The sequence below is a fragment of the Phalaenopsis equestris genome, unplaced genomic scaffold (assembly GCF_001263595.1).
Source record: "Phalaenopsis equestris unplaced genomic scaffold, ASM126359v1 Scaffold000287, whole genome shotgun sequence".
NCBI classification, from domain to species: domain Eukaryota; kingdom Viridiplantae; phylum Streptophyta; class Magnoliopsida; order Asparagales; family Orchidaceae; genus Phalaenopsis; species Phalaenopsis equestris.
Window position 1 is genome coordinate 1,295,322 of NW_018164729.1, and position 19,592 is coordinate 1,314,913.

General features: G+C 34.5%; 1 protein-coding gene across 2 annotated transcripts in view; it reads right to left on the reverse strand.

The window, feature by feature from the left end:
• Positions 1 to 15,729, reverse strand: part of LOC110025029 (tobamovirus multiplication protein 1-like) — a 25,066-nt gene extending 9,337 nt beyond the window's left edge. For both annotated transcript variants that reach the window (XM_020725265.1, XM_020725264.1), the window contains exons 1-6: positions 15,233 to 15,729; positions 9,386 to 9,476; positions 9,248 to 9,300; positions 1,760 to 1,852; positions 1,604 to 1,675; positions 1,459 to 1,531 (exon numbers count right to left, since the gene is read on the reverse strand). In XM_020725265.1, the coding sequence (XP_020580924.1) occupies positions 1,459 to 1,531; positions 1,604 to 1,675; positions 1,760 to 1,852; positions 9,248 to 9,300; positions 9,386 to 9,476; positions 15,233 to 15,412 (562 nt within the window). In that variant the 5' untranslated portion in view covers positions 15,413 to 15,729. The remainder of the gene's footprint in view (positions 1 to 1,458; positions 1,532 to 1,603; positions 1,676 to 1,759; positions 1,853 to 9,247; positions 9,301 to 9,385; positions 9,477 to 15,232) is intronic.
• Between the last annotated feature and the right edge of the window lie 3,863 nt (positions 15,730 to 19,592).

Sequence of the window (19,592 nt, forward strand, 5' to 3'; positions counted from 1 at the left end):
GGCTTTATATGGGTCACATTAGCATGATTCCATGGAATCACGAAATTAAGGGTTACCAAAACAAGTTGGATACTGTGAAGCTTTAAAAGGGGCTCACGATTACAGGGATGGGTATTACTCTCCAAACAGCTTTCTCTCATTGGATTATACTTTGTCGTGAGACTGAAATAAAAGAATCACAATGAAGTTTTTCTTTAAAAGTTGTCTTTCTTCTTCTTGATGTGACTCTCAGTTTAGAGAGAGAGAAAATGTGAGGAGAGAGAGAGAGAGAGAGAATTCTTTCATATAAGTCGACGTGGTCGACGGTGTAATCCTCAAAGCTAATAAAATCCTCTGCAGCTCCGTGGACGTAGACAATTTGCCGAACCACGTAAATATTGTATTGCATTTTATGCTATAATTTTTCTAGATCTGTTTTTCACTTTATTGCCGTCGTTTCTTCACACACAACATTTTTTACTCTGCATATCGCCAATAATTCAAATCTAGAGCTTCAATAAGCTTTGAAATACAATGAATTTCATTACTAAAGTAAGGATTTCTGCCATTCGCTTTTTTTTTTTTTTTTTTTACATGATCAAGTATTCTTGCACTCGAATTTGAATCAAATTAATTCCCTAGACATAATAAACAGAACCGGTCAAATATTTTGCCATTTGTGTATGGTATAATCTTCATATAATACTAATACAGTAAATCTTTTCACTATCCTGAATATTCTATCACACAACAGATACAACATTGTGATAAGAAATTTAATGACAGGTATACAAAGAAAAGGGATCTTCATATAACTTTATTGATATTAATCTTGAGAATATAGACAGTCAAGTACAACAATAATTGACTTCTTATATGTTAAGAAAAATGTGGGTGTCAAAATATATCAAAATTCATGAGCTAAAAAGATAACACATTATCAAAATTTAACCAATATTAATGACTATAGATTGACTAAATAGTTCCTAATCGTGATATGAGAATATCAAAAGTCAACAGTAAGACCACATCCTTTGTATAAATTTAATACTCTTACAATGGATATTCAATATAAGGTATCTTGATGTCAGCTTTTTGCATAAGAAATTATTCTAATATGTGAAACATCTATTAAACAGTTGAAATTTTAAACAATCGTAATAAAAATGATGGTGTTCACGAAGAAAATTTGCAATTTTATTGTTGAAAATTAAACTGTGTAAATGCGACAGGTATTTTGAATCTGTTTTATGAAAATTCCTATGAGAAAAAAAGCCATGTATACAAGAGGGTAGAAATGCACTACCAGATAAGAAGATTACCGTTAAGTTAACCAAACCAACAGTGCAAAAAGTTTCGTGCAAGAAAGACAAAATTAACAACTCTTGCAGGCATGGTCATAATGAATGAAGAATGAATATTCATAAGAATAAGGATGAAGGTACAATTTTCGACAATGAATAAAATTAAGTAGAACACCTGACAAGAAGAGCTTAGCCATATCCATAGCAATAGACCTTGAACTAGCTTGCATATACACCCAAATAGAAATCTGTAATAGCATATTTAGAAGAAAAAAAATCTTACTAAGGCATACTGTTGCAAATATGAAATATTTTCTCACCTGTATCAAATACACGATACAGTTAATTATTAAATAAGCAGGTCTAAGCTTATCAGCGGGTTGACTTAGAGCCTGAAATGGATGCAAAAAAGAAGTAGAAGGATGATTAGTTTATAAAAAATGTCAGAGAAGAAACATCTATACAATTTCATATACCTTATGATAAACTTCTGCCCAGAAAAGCGCAAGTAGAGTGTATGTCGAAAAGAACAGTAGACTGGGAAGATCAAAAAGTGCTATCTCAAGTACCTGAAATAATAAATCTTAAAATAAAGAGATGAAAATTATGTAGCACAAGAAAAGGACGGACTAAAGGCTTAGAAAACTTGCTATTACACCAATCAGTAATTCAAGGAGAAATTATTATGAGCATGTAGCACATGTCTACATGTGGATCAATAATCTAAACAAAATTTACACCTACGGATACCATTTTGTGTGTTTAGGTGATTTATATAGTCATATCTAAATATATTAGGTGCGCATATAATGCACACCATTTACCGTGTTAAAGAGTATGCATAAATGCGCACAAGAGTCCACATACCTAATACATATATAAATACACATAATCCACACAATAATTTCTCCACAAGGGACTTTAACTAATCAGGACAACTAAATAATCATCGATTGCCATTCTCTTAATGCATGAATGTATCAGTTGACTGAGAAAACCAGAGAGTAATTACATTAGATTTTTTTTCCCCATTGGAATGAAGGGATCATATAGAGGAAACTAGAGAGCCATAGCAATCAAATTGAATCACCACAATCTGCAGCCCCCAGCCAGTCACTAGCACTATGACCAAATGAAAATAATACATATACTTTAAGAATAATACAAGAATTTATATTAGCATATTATCATGTTATTTCCGTTTGTTTTCATGTATTTATATTAACAAAAACAAGATTAGATATGAGAGATTAGTAGTTTGCATGTTACAACATGTTGCATGTAATTTAATAATATCATGTGGTCTTTTCTTGTGATGGTCTTGTAGAGGGTAAAAATGACATTAGGAGCAAGTTACCGACCATGGAGGTGAGAGTATCATGTAATAGCTTCTACTTGAAGATTTATAATGATATCAAGATAATTTCTACTTTGAATATTTAGAGTGGCCACTCCTTGAAAGTTTGGAGTGAATAAAAAATAGATCCACCATGAAAGCTCTTATTTAGGGGAGAATAATTAAAAGACAAAACAATTCATTTCACGTAATTATGAGCTTTCATGTGCTCATGTGACCTTTGATATTCTTATAACATTCCGCATTCTTTGTAATGCAAAACCTATGAAGTTATGAAATTCTGGGATGTAAGCCACATAATTTGGATGCAAAGTGAGATTAATCATTTCTCCAAATCTAGCTCGGTAGTTAGTTTGAACTAACTCTTCCTTTGGTGAGGTTGAGAATGATATCCTTCCATTGGTGATTATCTTCTCATTTTCCTTGTATGTTATTTATACTCAATATTTTCTTAGTTTTCTACTTATCCTTTTATTCATTCTCTTCTCTACAGTCTACAGTACACATATCACAAGCACATAAAGTAGGGAAATTTTTTTAACCAATCTTAAAGAAACTTAAAATATTCCAATTGCAAATCTTATTAATTTTCATTTTTATCAACAATGCTAATAGAGTTAGATCAGTGATTTGTGATATGAGTATCATGTTAGCTATTTTGTGTTAAGTATCTTTATGTACTTTTATTTCAGAAGTTGAGAGTTATTTTAGTTATATAAAACTAAATTAGATGCGGTGTTAGTCTTCATATTTAATATAATTGGAGTAGTTCATTGGGTTGTCTATTCTCAAATGTTTGATTAATTCCATTTGATTTTAATATTAATTATCAAGATTTAGACTTTTATAATGGATATTAGATGGTTCTTGTTTTATTTGCATAATGAGAAATGACTTATGGGAAGTTTATAAATTTTGAGGACTAATTTTGTGTGAGGAAGATTGTAATGCTAGATTTTTTTTCGTCGAGTTTGTAACACTTTGGAGAATATGAATTTACGTTTAAGATGAGACGGGAGGAAGTGACTGGAAGTGAGTACCTTTGTTTTGAATGAATTGATCCAAGCCGAAGGCAGCAACATTATGTGACATAAAGCGGATTGTAACACCAATTGAGCGAAGGAGACAAGGGATTTGATTCTCATATAGGAGCGGCAATGTTGACCATCGAACCATTAGCATCGAAGCCGTGCGAAGTAGTCGAGGGTGTCTACTCTCGTGCGGGAACGATGACATTGGAGTGTCGAAGCCAAAGGAACAAGCGTTCATGTGTTCGAGAGGTTAAGCCAACGTCGAGCAGAGCATTATGTGAGAGGGAAGCTGAAGCCTCGTGTGAGGGAGAAATTCTTCCATAAGTTGTCACTGTGCGGGCAACGGCTGCGATACACCTGATCGCGACGGTTGTTTTTATTTTCTGTCACGATGGGAGAATCATAGCCGTTGTCCGCACGGTGCTCTCCGTGCGTACAACGTATGGAAAAACTTTTCCGTGTGAGGGGTTTGATTGCAAGATAAGGGAGGTCGAATCGAGCGGTTTTGTTTTTAAAATTAATTTGTTTGAATTCATTAAGGCTGTCAATTTGGCTCGTTGTTCGTGAACAGCTCGTGTTAGGCTTAACGAATAACGAATGAGCCGAACACGAATGAGCCGAACACGAACAAATTTTTAAGCTCGAAATGTGAACAACAGTTTGTTCGCTCGTGTTCGACTCTAAATGACTCGAAAAAAAAATTATATAACTTTTTATATTACAATATATTACATATATTATTTATATAATAATATATTATATATATTTATGTCTAAGTTTAAATCATAACACCTCATGTGGCAATGTGGTTAGTGTCTTCTTTTGTATATATTTGATCCAGGTTCAAATCCCACACTTTACATCTATTTTTCTCAATTTTAGCTTAACGAGTCAATTTCGAGCCGAACACGAATATTCAAATCGAGCCGAACACGAACACATTGTTCACGAGCCGATTTTGAACACGAGCTATTTCGAACGAGCCGAACACGAGCCAAGTCTGAGCTCGCTCAAGCTCGACTCTTTTACAGCCCTAGAATTCATATTATTTAATATTAATATTAACTGAAATGATTAATTCTAAAATTAAATGATTGAAATGTTAAATAAAATGATGAAATTAGAAATTAGACTATAATTAACTAAAACATAATTAAGTAATGTATTATAAATTTATTAATATCAATATTTTTTCATATTATATGTATTCAATTAAAGAAGTTATAACTTAAGAAGTATAAAGATAAAAGGCTCAAGATGATTAATTATATTTCTAGATTTTAGTGATATTTCTTATTTCTAAATATATTCATGATTTCATGTATGCTCTATACTGATGGGATTTAAACTACAACAATTTATTTGTATTGTTACACAAAAATATGCATATTAAATAATTGTGCAATAATTCTCGTAGAAAAATATTAGATTATTATATAAAATATAGATTTTAGTGGATGTGTATTTACTTATTAGTAGATAAATACAAAGTATCTGATAAAAAAAGTGCTATGAAGAATGAAATGATAATATTCTATACATGAATGTTTGTATGTGCATATTAAAAAAATTTCACCAACTTATAGTATTGGCTGGTGGTATCAATGTACTCGTAAGCATAAATATTTTTTTATTAATTCAAACAATCATGTAATTTAAATCATGAATTGTTATGTCGATGGGAGAATATCAATCAGAGTGAATAAGTACATCTCCACCTAAAACAATTGTAGACATATTTTGTGCCGCACTCTGCCAAAGGAGCATGTATCGATCAAGAGTGTATTAGGTTATATAACCGTACTGACCTTGAGACATATGTACTAATAATGTTAAAAATTAATGTTAGGTTATGCATTAAAATGTTAAAAAATTACCTTGGAAAGTAAAGCAAAAATTAATGCATATAAAAATCTTAGATTCTTTCCATGTACAAATATCATATATATTTATATATATTATTAAATTTTTTTTATAATATAATGAAAAAGACCAGCATACATGTTATTTTTTCTTCATTGGTTTTTTATAGCGGATAATTTATTATGTCATTTTAACATTTTTAATGCTATCTTTTTTAACAGACAATGACTGTTGGATGAGTAAATGTGTGTATGAGGCGATGTCAACAAACAAATATGCAAACTTATTATTTGTTAAATTAAAATTATTTTCATCGTAACTCTTTTATTTTGTTTGGATTATAAATTGTTAATGATAGAAAAGGAAATTTAAAAAATTTTAAATTTCATCCTATGACTGTCCATTCCCGCCTCATAAATTTCAAGTCCTGGGACCGGGTCGTGACATCCATCACCATTATACATAAAGCCCAAATTGAAAATTATCCTTAGTATAGCATCTGCTTTACCCTCTTCATCCCCTAATTAAACCCTAATAAATCTATTCACATAATTGCTTTTGACCTTAACCAAAACCAAACTTATAAATGCTAATTTCACTAGCAAGTTTTCAGTACAACAAATTTTTAATTAATCTAGTTCAACAAATGTAGTAAAATAGGTGATCATCTTACCAGATAAGTGCTAAAACCTAACCTAAAGTTCAAAAGAATAATACATGTAACAAAACATCACAAATAAACAATGCACGAATAACAAACTTTATTAACATATGAAATTAGGATTTATAACATCACAATCATGCTTCACCTTCTTATAATTTTGTTAGACAAACATCTACGTCGCTTTCTATCACGCCGAGTCCACCAAAAATAATTTAAAGACTTATGTTAGGTGTAAAACTAAAAAGGAAAATTTAGACATTTTTTATTTATTATTGTGGGGTATAGATAGGGTTTAATATATTTAGGGTTAGGTTATGTGGTATCTAATTGTTGTCTTTAACCCTAGAGTTAGAAGTTATGGTTTGAGAGAGTCTATCTCTCAAATAATTTGCATTTATTTTTTATGTATTCGGGATTAATTATTTTGTTTGGGTGGTTTCCGCCTTAATTTTTGTGAATGTTTGTTTCGCTTCTATTAAATTGGTATCAGAGCAACGTCCTAGGAATATAGTAGTGATTTGAGTTGTTGGGAAGCCAACAAAAGGATCACAACGTACATGATCTGTCGTCGGGATCATACCCTTCGATACAACCATGATTCGAGCTAGTTGGTAAGCCAACAAAAGATTCGAGACATACAGGAGCTGTCATCATGACCGCACCTTGCAATACAGTCACAATATGAGTTGTTGGGAAGCCAACAACAAGATCACGACATATAGGATTTGTCATCATGACTGAACCTCGTGATACAGTCATGATTCAAGCGACAAGGAAACCTAGACAGGATCGCGGCATGTGGGATCTATCGTCTTGATAGCACCTCATGATACAGTCGCAATTCGAGCTGTTGGGAAGTCAACACGGGATTGTGATACATTCTAGATCGACATGATAGCCTTCGAGACCAAACCTCGAAATACAATTGCCTTCATGGTCGAACCTCGCGATACAATCACAAATCGATCTAGCTCGGAAGTCAACGACGAGATCGCGGCGTATAGAAGTTCCACCTTTTGTGCTTGAAAAACATCCTAGAAATAATGGCGGCCAAGAAAGTAAATTTCTTGGAGGAGAAATTAGAGGGAGAGGTGAGCAAAATCCGAGTGAAATAGTCGGGAGCGAATTCGAGTGGCAACATCTGAAGGTAATTATGTGACATTTGGAGGTTTGGAATGAACGAAAGCATGCAGAATGGAACGGCATGCGAGTCAGGTTGGAGAAGATCGATTAGAAGGATTTTGGCCTATAACAGGTTACTACGATGGGTAGGACCCAAGCAGAGGGCTACATCGATTTACATCAATGTCTTTTGCTACAATAGCCTTCCAAGCGAAGATTCATAAGCCTATGGGGGGAAACAGGTTGATTATGGGATGAGTTGGACTAGTGGAAGAAGAAATATCAATATGGGTTGAGAAAGGGAGCCCAACCCCTGCTTCTAGGGTGGAACGAGCTTTGGTTGAGGAAATTGGGAAGATGACTCACGCATATTAAAGCTGAAGATGCCGATCTTTCAAGAAGAGGATTCATATGGCTGGGTTTATCGCGTGGAGAGATACTTTATTGTTAATGGGCTGACGGAGAAAAAAAATGATGGTAACGACCCTGTGTTTTGAAGAGATTGCTCTAGTGTGGTATTAATGGAGAGAACAACGTCGGTAAATCAAAACATGAGATTAATTTAAGTATCGATGGTTGGAATGTTTTAAAACCACGCTGGAAGGAATTTACAAAAGACTTTTTTTGCATTGTTTTAGGAAGGGTATGTCATGGACTATAGGGAAAATTTTGATTGTTATTCGGTCGTTTGAGAGAATTATCAGAAGCAGCATTGGAAGAAAACTTCTTAAAGGGGTTAAGAGAATTTATGGGACTTACAAGATACTTTCGAAAGTTCTTGAAGGGTTATAGTTCGATTGTATGGATATTGATGGAGCAGTTAAAGAATGATAACTTTCAATATGGGGAAATTGCGATCCAGACTTTTGAGAAATTAAAGAAGGTCGTGATGATTGTATCGGTGCTAGTGTTACTTTATTTCAGTCAACCATTCATTATGGAGAAGGATGTTTCAAGCTATAGGTTAGGCACATTCATCATGCAATGTCAACGACTCATTGTTTATTTCGTTCAAGTGTTGACAGCAAGAGCCAAACTCAAATTATTTTATGAGTGTGAGTCATACAATTTGATTAAATAGAAGTTACTTTTTTTTCATCTTGAAGACAATGTGTTGTTTTTTGGAGGGGATAAATATTGGACTGGCACTTACCGTGTTTTCCACCATGCAGATTCTATCAAAATATTTGAAAGACTTATGTTAGGCATAAGACTATAAGGGCAATTTAATCATTTGTTAGTTATTATTATGGGGTATAAATAGAGCTTAATATGTTTAGAGTTAGATTATGTGATGTGTGATTGTTATTTTGAATCTTAAACTTAGGAGTTAGGGTTTGAGAGAGATCACCTACCTCTCAAATTGTAGATATTTATTTTTTTATGTATTTGGGATTATATTGTTTTGATTTGGCAGTTTATTGCCTAAATTCGTGAAAGTTTATCCGGGTCCTATCAAACTTTTAAGAGAAATGCATGGTAAAGCACCATAATATGCAATTGGATTTTAAAAACATGTAGTTACACAGGAGTACAAAAGAAATTTAAGAAAAAGGTTACAATGATCCCTAACCTATTGATATAGCATCATTTTTTTCAAAAGTATTCAATTTAGTTCCTTGGCTCCTCACATACAATCCAAAATAGTACATCTGCTTAATTATTTTGGGGCATAATCGAGGAATCAAGAAATTACTTTGAATCAAATTTAAAGTTTCAAACAACAAAAATGAACACATAAGATAGTCTAGTGCTGAAATATTCCCCCGTAAATAATTTTAAGACCATTTTTGACCTTTTTTTTAAATAAACTAAAAGACACGGTAATGCTAAAAAGAAAAGAATCCACTTAAAATTTACAAATAACATATTTCAATGTTGACTTCAATATTATCACAAAAATAACTCTTAGTGAAAAGACACTTACTTTAGGTTTGAGAATAAAAGCATTTTGGTAAAACCCAAAGAGAACAGCACGCACTGTTAATAAAAAAGAAGGCTTAGTAAATATATATTAAAAGTTGGTAGCATGAACACAATGAGAAACTAAAGTTTTATGACTTACATCCATTGATGATAAAATTCATCAAGAGGAAAATTTTTTGGGTTTTCCAGCCATATTCTGGAACTCTGAGCTGTATGCGAATAATTTGTACCTGATACACGACATACATATAAAAGCTAGTCTCCTGTAATTTTAGAAAATTGTACAGCTAAAAAAACTTGAGAGAATAAATAAATATCCATATGTTAAACAAAAATCAGAAAAAAAAAAACTTCTATTTTAAGATCTAAACTATGAGGTAAATGGCTAGTGACATCTAAACCATGAAGTAAATGGCTGGTGACATCAGGGCTTTTGCTTCTTATTTACTGCTCACACTAGTCAACACTCTGCATTGCAAGAATGATAAAAGTAATCAAAATTAAATTGAATTGTTACTTTTAATATAAAGATTCCAACTTGAATTAATGTAGTTAAAGATTGAGCAAATAAATTTAAATTAAAGGAAATAAAACTTAATTAACATTTAGAGTTATGGGTTTACATAACAACCACTTAAAACATTGACAATAATATTTTAACCGCCTAAATTTTAAATCTAATACTTTAACCACCAAAAATTTTATATATAACATTTTAACCACAAAAAATTTCCACTAAAAGCCTTTACTAGTGGATAAAGGAGGGTGGTTGTAATGATAAAAGTGGTTAAAATGTTATACTTAAAGTATGCGCATAATTAAAATGCTATACTTAATATTTTGAGCGGTTAAGTTGTAAAAACTCCTTGAAGTTAATATTACACATAGATATAAACATTAAATTAAAGGGGAATTTACATACATAGCACACAATTCTTATATATTTACATATCTCACACCTAAACTTCTTTATTTACACACATAACACTCAAATATTTAATATCATACTAAGAAAATCACTATTACCACTTTTTATAGTGAAATACACATTTTAATGCAGAAGTTTAAAGCATCAAAATGCTTTGTATGTAATAATATAAATATGAAAGCTTATGTGTGAGATATGTAAATACCTAATAATTGTGTGCTAGGTATGTATCCCTTTAGTTTTTCACGGTTATGTAGTGGTTGGTTAGTTCATTAAAATGGAGGATAGCTACCTATTACCATCTTGCTGTTGATTTAATTGTAGACATATTTGATTTATCATAAATAGACTTTGTTCTGCAATAACAGTGGAAAAATGTGGGCTCCTCCAAGATTCTTCATATAAGCATGATTGAGGAGGCAAAAGTAAGGAAAGAGATCATGATAAGCTATAAGGGAACAGGTTTTTACAAAAATAGAAGAAGAGTGGAGAGAAAGAAATTAATAAAAACACATTTTTCATAACAGCCAAAAAATCTAGGTTCTAACAAAAAAAAAGGATATTTGTGTCAAATTAATTGCAATATTTATTTTTCCAGTTTTTTCAACTATTAATCTATATGGAATAAAAACTTTCTTTTCTTTATTAGACCTCCCGAACAAAAAGAAAACAACCTAAATCTTCCTGGCATCTAAAGTTCTATATTTACATTTTTAATACTTCGATGTTATAAACCTATGCAAGAAAAGGTGCATTTTGATGTGATGTTAAATATTTGAGTGCTATGCATGTAAATATGGATGTTTTGGTGTTAAATATGTAAATAAATAAGAATTGTATGGTATGTATGGAATTGCCCTTTTAATTATCAAGCGAGCAAAATAGGAATGAGCTTCAATAAAAAATCCTTGACCGTAAATCCCAACTAATCAAAAAATCCACATCCCCATTTTTATTTATAAACACAAAAAATGTGTTAGCATGAATCTCGAGATAATCTAACAATCAAAGATTAAAGGAGAAATGACAAGATCCCTCTAACAAAAAATCATATATCTCACGAATCTGACCGACTGATAAACAGCCCAGCCAACTGAAGAGTTGCTGGCCATCCAAAGGCAAACTCAGCCGACCTACTGGCCACCCAAGCTAACAAGAGACGGGCAACCACACCGATCACTCTGAAGGAAATGATTAGAAAAAGCCTAGCACCCCCCAACAATCTAACAAGTAACAAAACAAAGCTCTCTCAACAGCTCCCCCAAAGATCACCAAGGAACAATAACCAGGCAACCCGATCAGCCGACCGGTCGTCTCACTCAAGAACTGACCGACTTCCCATTAAAAAATTGATTGATGCCCACATGAAAACCAACTGAAACCATCTCAGTTGGCCAACCAAACACTTGCCAAGCAAAAATTTCAGGCATGCAAAAAGACCAGAATAACATGTAAAACCCCTCCAGAGCAGAGGTAAAATATGTAATTTTATATTTTTCCCCTCTATCTCCAATAAATAAGGAGACCAAATGATGTATTAAGGGTTTTTTGGCTCTTTTCTCTTGACCCTTCTTTTGTAGGGAGTCCCTCTCTCCTTTTGTTTGAAACTTCCACATTCAACATAAAAAACAGTCACAAGAGCCCAAGAATGTTCTATTTTGCCCCATAATGGCAAGTGTGCATTCCTCCTCTTTCCATCTTCCCCCCCCCCCCGCAAACTTCCCTTAGTTATCCTTATTCTTTAGGCACGTCTCATACGACAAATTTGGATTCAACATCCAGAAAGGTGCAATGAGTGTAAAGCATGATACCAATAAGAAAATGAGCGACACTGATGAGGAGAGATCCACCAAAGAGACAATTCTGATAGGGAGCACGCCAAGAAGTTTGTGCATCAACAAATCCAAGAGTCAAAAAATCTCATTTTCGTCATCTTCCGAGAGGCTTTGACTCGGAGGAAAGAGCCACACCAAAACAGATAGCCGACTCTAAAGGTTAGAGAACTCCCCCGAGAAAAACAGACCGATGACACATCGACAACGCTCGATCAACTCTATATAGCTGACACCCAACCCAACTTTTTTTTTTTTACTATAAAAAAACACATGAAGATGTTTAATGTTTTGTTGGATCCAATTGATACTCGAGGAACTCGAATCCAAGTAGCAACGCCGACAACGAAGCCAAAGACATCCGGTCAGTTGATCGACCCACAACACTCCCATATTATGAACCTTGGTCTTCAAACTTGAATCGAATAAGGCTCTGGAGGTGGTTCCCTGCCCAGTAGTGATGAGCTCTGCAAAAGGTACAGAGTAAATCACCCCAGAAGCAAGCTTTTATGGTTATCCATGTGAAAGCAATAAGATCCGCTTAATAAGCTTAGCATAAGATGTAATCTAGATGAAAAAAATCAGACCAAGCAACCGACACCTAGAAAAGAGTAAGATTAGAGCCAAGCGCCGGTACCTTAAAATAAACTGGCAGTGGAGCAAAAGACTTTTGATAAGTAGAAAGCAATAAGAACGACCAGGAGCGACGTCATAGATGTTTGATAGACATTATAAAAATCATACCCTCAACGTCAAGCATAGCCCATGTGTCTAAACTCGACAAGGATAAAGCTCTGGAGTCGGTTTCCTGCCTAATAGCGACAAACTTCGCAAAGTGAATGACGTAAATCGTCCCAGTAGCGAGTCTTCAAACTTTGACAAGATCTTCTTAAGTCATAGCAGAAGGTAAGACCTGTTGGAGACAACGACCCAACCGAACAAACGAGACACGAATGGTAAAAGACATGTATTGAACGGTGACATATAAAAAAAAAAGGTCAAACGATCTTTTTGAAATTTCTGAGTCATCAAATATTACTAATACAAAATACCACGAGCAACCAACAAGATAAAGGTAAAAGAATGAAAGAATAAAAAGTAAAGCTTCATTCATTTCTAAAGATAAAAATGTACAAGTTTTCTCTACAAAAAAATTCTTTTACAAAGGAATATATCTTCACAAAGTTTTTTATCATAAATTTTTTCCTAAAGCATATGAGACTGACCTGAGTGGGTCCTTTATACATAAGCATCCTCCCGAATTTCAGACACTTCTCGGCGAAGAGTAGATGACTCCCTTCGAACTTCCAATCGGACCAACACCTAGCAGAGATCCTCCTCTCACTGAGCCTCGGTCATTCAAGCCAAAGTGGCCTCCACTCCAACCATGAGGCAGGTTAGCATCCTTGGGGACATCCTACGTCCCTCAACCACTTCTTTGTGGACCTCAATGGAGTCAGTTGGGCGGTTGACTACGTTCCCCTCACTCCCAACTGGCACCTGCTGTGAAGGAGCCGATGCCACAGTTGGTTCAAGGCTAGCACCAGTAAGAGGCAAGCCTTCGACCAAAAAGCCCTCATTTGCTTCAAGAGACAACCACTAAAAAGAGAAAAATAAATCTAGAAAAAACCTAAGACAAGAAAAAAACTCGTACTCAAAATCCTCTCCATCTCAGACCAAGTAGCCGAGAGTTTGCCCTCAATCAGTGGCAAGAGATCACTAACAGCTCCTTTCATCCTGATTGGCTGCTGACCACAGTTGGTTCTTTGTTCGCCGACCAGTTGAGGGGCACTAGCAGTTTCTAGCCAACTCGAAACCGCAATAGGAGCCTTAATTAAATAACGAGCCCCTAAACCACCCAGCTCCTCTCTGGCATTGGGTCGATTCTTCTTTGGAATCTCTTAAATTTAATATGTTGATTTCTCCTGCTTGATCCTCTCGGATATCTTTGGCTTCTTGGCAAGTTTCTTGTCCCACTTCCTCCAGACTCACCCTCCGGATAGCGTTGCTTCTACAACACAAAAGGCCAGCATCTTCTCATGGTCCACGGGTTTGGGTGAAGGATCTGATTTTTTCTCCATGGGGATGTCTTGAGAAGCCGAGCTGATGCAAGGAGAGACAAACACATAATGTTGAGAACTGTTCACCATGCCTTATTTATAAGGGCCATTTGCACAAAAGTCTAGGAAATTTAATTATTACTTTGAATTATGAATGTTAAGATTTCTTTTTTACTTAAAAAAATTATCTTGTTCTTATCTTAGTAGTCACTGGAATTGAGAAACTAAATATGTACACCGAAAAAATTTGTGAGCATAATCTCGAGATAATCTAACGGTCCAAGATCAAAGAAGATATGACAATGATACCTCTAACAAAAAACTATAAGGCCTCGTGAATCTGACCGACTGATAGATAACCCAGCTGAACGAAGGCTTGGGGCATCAAATTCAGTCGACTGATTAAAGACAAATTCAGTTGACTGAATGGCCACCCAAGCCAAGAAGAGGTGGGCATGAGGCATCAACTTTGATCGCTCATAAAGAGATGGTCGGACAATGGTCTAGCACCCCCAACAATCTAACAAGCATTAACACAAAACTCTCTCAAATATCACCTTAGATCATCAAGGAACAATGATCAAGCAAGCTGACCAACAATCTGAAAACAGATTGGTCATCCCACTCAAGAACCGATTGGCTTCTCGTTCAAAAGTTAATTGGAGATCAGACAAAAGCCAACCGAAATTAGGTCAGTCAGTGGACCATAGGCTTGCAGAGCAAAAGGACCAGGCATGCAAAAAGAACATAATACCATGTAGAACCCCTCCAGAGCAGGGGTAAAACATGTATTTTTGCATGTCCCTATATCTCCTATAAATAGGGAGACAAGGTCATGCATTAGTAGCTTTTTGGCTCTTCTCTTTTGACCCTTCTTGTGTCGGGAGTCTCTCTCTCTCATTTTCCTTTTAGCATCCATATTGGATATATAAAATGGGTCACAATTGCCTGGAAATATCCCATTTTGCCCCATGGGCAAGTCTATATGCATTCCTCCTCATTCCCTCTCTCTAGCTCTCCCTCTCCTTCCTGGTTTCAAAAGTTTCGTTAAAACAGCAATTGTAAATGAATGCTTGCACCGTTAATCCAAAACATGCCGACCTTGACAATGCATACGACGAATCAACAAACAAAGAATTCCATGAGAGAAAATTAGATGGGAATACCAGCGCAACCAGAGAGTTAAAACAATAGCAACCGCAAAGTGTGTAGTACAACCATCGCTGCCACTCATCCGATTCATTAATCTCGTTCCACCACCGTAATCCAATCCCAGCGATCATTCCCGCCAATCCCAACGTCGCGTCGGCCTCGGCAGCCCATCCCATCACCCTCGCCGTCCGCATTTCTCCTCCCGATTCCCTTCTAGGGCACAGACCGCTGAAAACCTATGGAAGATAGGAAGACAAATTGTGGAGGAAGAATGCGGGAGATAGGGTTAGGGACTGCGTGGAGGAGAAGGGAAGGAATGAAGAATGTGTGGTGGCGAAGGGCCGGACTGTGGTCGCTTGCACCGCTGGATTCTGTGGAGGAATTCGCCGCCTTCGAAAACAAGCAACGGAGCCACAAACTCCGCATGTTTTTTCCAACTGTTCTTGAAGCTGTCACGATTCTTGTTCGGTTTAGCGGTTTCCCATGTATATAAACTAAATAAAAAACCGCCCGGGAGACGGAGATACAAGCACATGCTGTCACACAAGAACATGCTATCAGCTACAGATAGGCATGTCAAAAAAAACACGTAGTTCACGAGCAGTTGATGTTCGCTTCGTCCATGAATTTGCATTTCATTCGTTCAATAAATAAATGAAATGAATATGAACAATTTTTTTTTTTCATTTGATTAGTTAAATGAATCAAACACGAATAGTGATGCGTTCATATTTGAAACGTTATTGTTCGAAATATAAAATAATTGAAAATAATTATATATATAAATTTTATGATATTTTAAAAAATTAAAATTTATAAATTATATTATAGAATAAATTAATAATAATAATTTATTAATATACTATATTAGTAATATACAAATATAGCAATTATATATTTATATAATTTATGTTATATAATTAATATAATATATTATTTATATATATTAATATTAGGGATGTCAAACTGGCTCGTCGTTCTCAAACAGCTAGTGTTCGGATTGTTCGTTAAGAAATAAACGTGAACAATGACTTCACGAACAATTTCGAACACGAGCTTATTTCAAACAAATTAAATTTCAAACGAACCGAACACGAACACAAGCTCTGTTTGTTCGTGTTCCGTTCGTTTACACCCCCGTTCGTTTACACCCCCCTAGCTAGAGATGAGATAAAATGGCATCCAAATGAAATCACTACGAGAAAGTCAGTCTAATATGATAGTCTGCCCTCTAATGGAATATCAACATGAATCTCAAAGCATTAGAACACCCTATACGACGCCCAGAAACCAACGTGTCCTACCGCTCTACTGTCAACTACGTGGTCAAGAATCAACCGACACTCCATACTAAGAGACTAGAACGACTGATCGTGCCAACAGTCCGACCGACTTGGGCACAGGCGGGAATTCTTGATCGTAGTTAATCGGTCGACCTCAGTCAGCTAACCCATGGCACAATTGCCACTCTGTCGACCACCTCAGTCGACTGAATTCAAGCAAGTCAGTTAGCCAATTAAATTCAAATTGCAATACAAATATGGTATGAAATTTATACGATTAATCAAAACATTAATTGCATTAAGAACGATTTTCATAATTGTTTCATTCTTTTTGTAGTTATACATAATACACATTTATAAATAGGAGGAAAAAATATGAATAAAAAAACTTTTCACCTACTCTCTCTATAGGAAACATATTACTTGTAATACTTTATTTCTCTCTTTCTTCATTCACTCAATCCTAAACTCTCAGAACATGTTCACAAAAGAATAAACTGAGGATCCAATGTCCTGAAAGATGGTGCGGTGAGAGTGAATATGCCACAAACGAGAATTTAAAAAAACCACGGAGAAACTTTTCAAAAAAATATAGCACATATGGGACCTAATAGAGATGTTATACAACCAGATGTCCATGCACAATTCCAAGGCTTACAAGAGCAAATGACATTCATGATGGAGCAATTTGAAATCCTTCGAACAAGGATCACCCTAAGGAAAAACTATTTGCTCTGTTTGGAGGCGGAACTTAAGAGGGACCGTCCTCAAGGGGCTCTATCGGGGAACCCACCTATTTCAAATAACCAGGTTAGCAACCGGTGGACAAAGGGGCAAGGCGAGTCCCAACACACAAAGTCAGCCTCATATGTGTAGGCAAACAGGTGACGGGAAGAGAGGATGTGAGTGTCAGTTTATTTTAAGATTAATTTGAGCTCATAAAGAGTGAATGTCACATCACAAAATACTGATACATTTACACTCAAAATAATATGTGTCAGCCAACATGTGGGCTAAGTCATCTATTTGCCTTGTTTGGCCATTAAGCCCCACAAAACAATTTGTTACCACCATAAGTTTTTACCCTAATGATCTGATTAGTTGGCTCCACTACATTAAGATCATGACTTTAGCCCATGTGTTCCTCAATATTTATTGTTTGATTAGGTTGTGAATTATAAATATACCTAATAGGGCACAAAGTTTTGTGCATGCTAAAGTAGACTTAAGTTTGCCCATTAATTAAACAAATATCAACTCTTGGCCGACAGTTTTTTTTTCTTTTTTGTATAAAGCAATTCATGGCCGCCTAAGTGTATTGTGGTCCATGAAGATATGGGATGATGGGAAAGTAGAATCTTGATTATATACGTCTTCATTCCCCTCACTATCTTCGCTAAGCTCATATTGAATAATTTAATAATTTAATACTTAAATATGTTGTCACTATACGCGCATTAACCAAGTCTCTAACAACTAGTCTTGATCGAAAGTGAGTTCTCATCATTAGGAAGGGAAACTAACCATGATGTCTTGCACCTATGAGAGACAAAAAAAATCCTCACAAAATAATGATGAAACTATGGATAGTGAATTATCTAATGTTTCATATACTTGATGGAGATTTGACCCAAAACACAAGTAAATCTATCTCACTTATTCGACCTTCGAGGGAGGCCAAAGCATTAATTTGTGGAGCACAAACTCAAATCTAGCTACTAGAGAAATGCCTATAAAGTCTACTTGTGGGGTATATTTGAATATATTTACAATTTAATACACCTTTGTATTTAACATATTTAATTTCAAGTGTTTCTTACTTTCTCTTAAACAACCATCTAGAGCAAACAACTTCATTACCTTGGGTAACTCCACTAGATCTCAAGTGTCATTCTCATGTAAAAATAATAGTTATATCCATCTCCCCAGTTAACCATTCAATTATCTAAGTCCATTGAATCAACAATCTCTTTATATACGAATGATTCTTTGCCACACTCAATACTTTTTTTTAGGGTAGGCAAGTAAATTATTCTCGCCATAAGTCTTTGGCAGCTTAATCTTTTTTTGCTTATTCTACTATTTTCAATAGAATATTATTGTGGTTAATACTATGATGACGAGGAAAGAACATCTTCATGACAATTGGAAACTTCATGGAAATTCATCCTAAAAAATGTTTTTGTCTCGATCTGAAAATCAATCTTTCTATTAGACACATCCTCTTGGTCAATATCATTATATTTATAATAGATGCCATGAATTGATTGATAGTCATAGCTTATGCCATTTAATTTTAATTCTAACTTTATAATTAAGAAATACACATTTTATAGATTCAAGTTTTAATTTATCATTATTAATATGAACATAGGCGTGACATCTATTAAATTACTGTTTTTTTATATTTATCGGACCAGATTTCATATGTAGCCCTCTTACTAATAGCATTAAAATGAGAGCAATTAACCAATAAGCAAGTTGTAAAATTAGTTTTAGCTTAAAATGACTGATAGTTAGGGGTGTAAGTGAGCCGAGCCACCTTGTTAGCTGGCTCGGGCTCGACTCGATAGGTGACTCATGAGCAGAGCTCGATGAGCTAACTCAATCCAACCCCGACTTGTCTCGTTAGCTCGTAAGCCTGCTCTTTTAAGAGAAAAAAATGTAAAATATATTAAAAAATATATTACATTTTAAAATGTTATCTTTAAATTATTTAAAATGTCTAAAAATATGACATTTAATATTTTATATCAACTAATTTATTATTATTTATCTCAAAATCGCTCATTTTATTTATCACACTATTATAAAACTAATTTAAATTAATAATATTTTTTAAGTATTTATTATTCTTCAATTCCATCATATTCTAAATTTTTTTTTGGTGTGGGTTGGTGAACTAAAAACATGGTCTGCCAGCACATTCTAAGAACATTTTTTTATATGGGTAAATTTTATATATTTTGAATTAGTTTAGAGATGAACAAAAACTAAGCGCAATACAAAATCTCAAAATAAATTTAATAAATTTTAAATATATTCAGAATTTCTATCCGATAATTTTTTTTAAAAATATATTTGACATAGA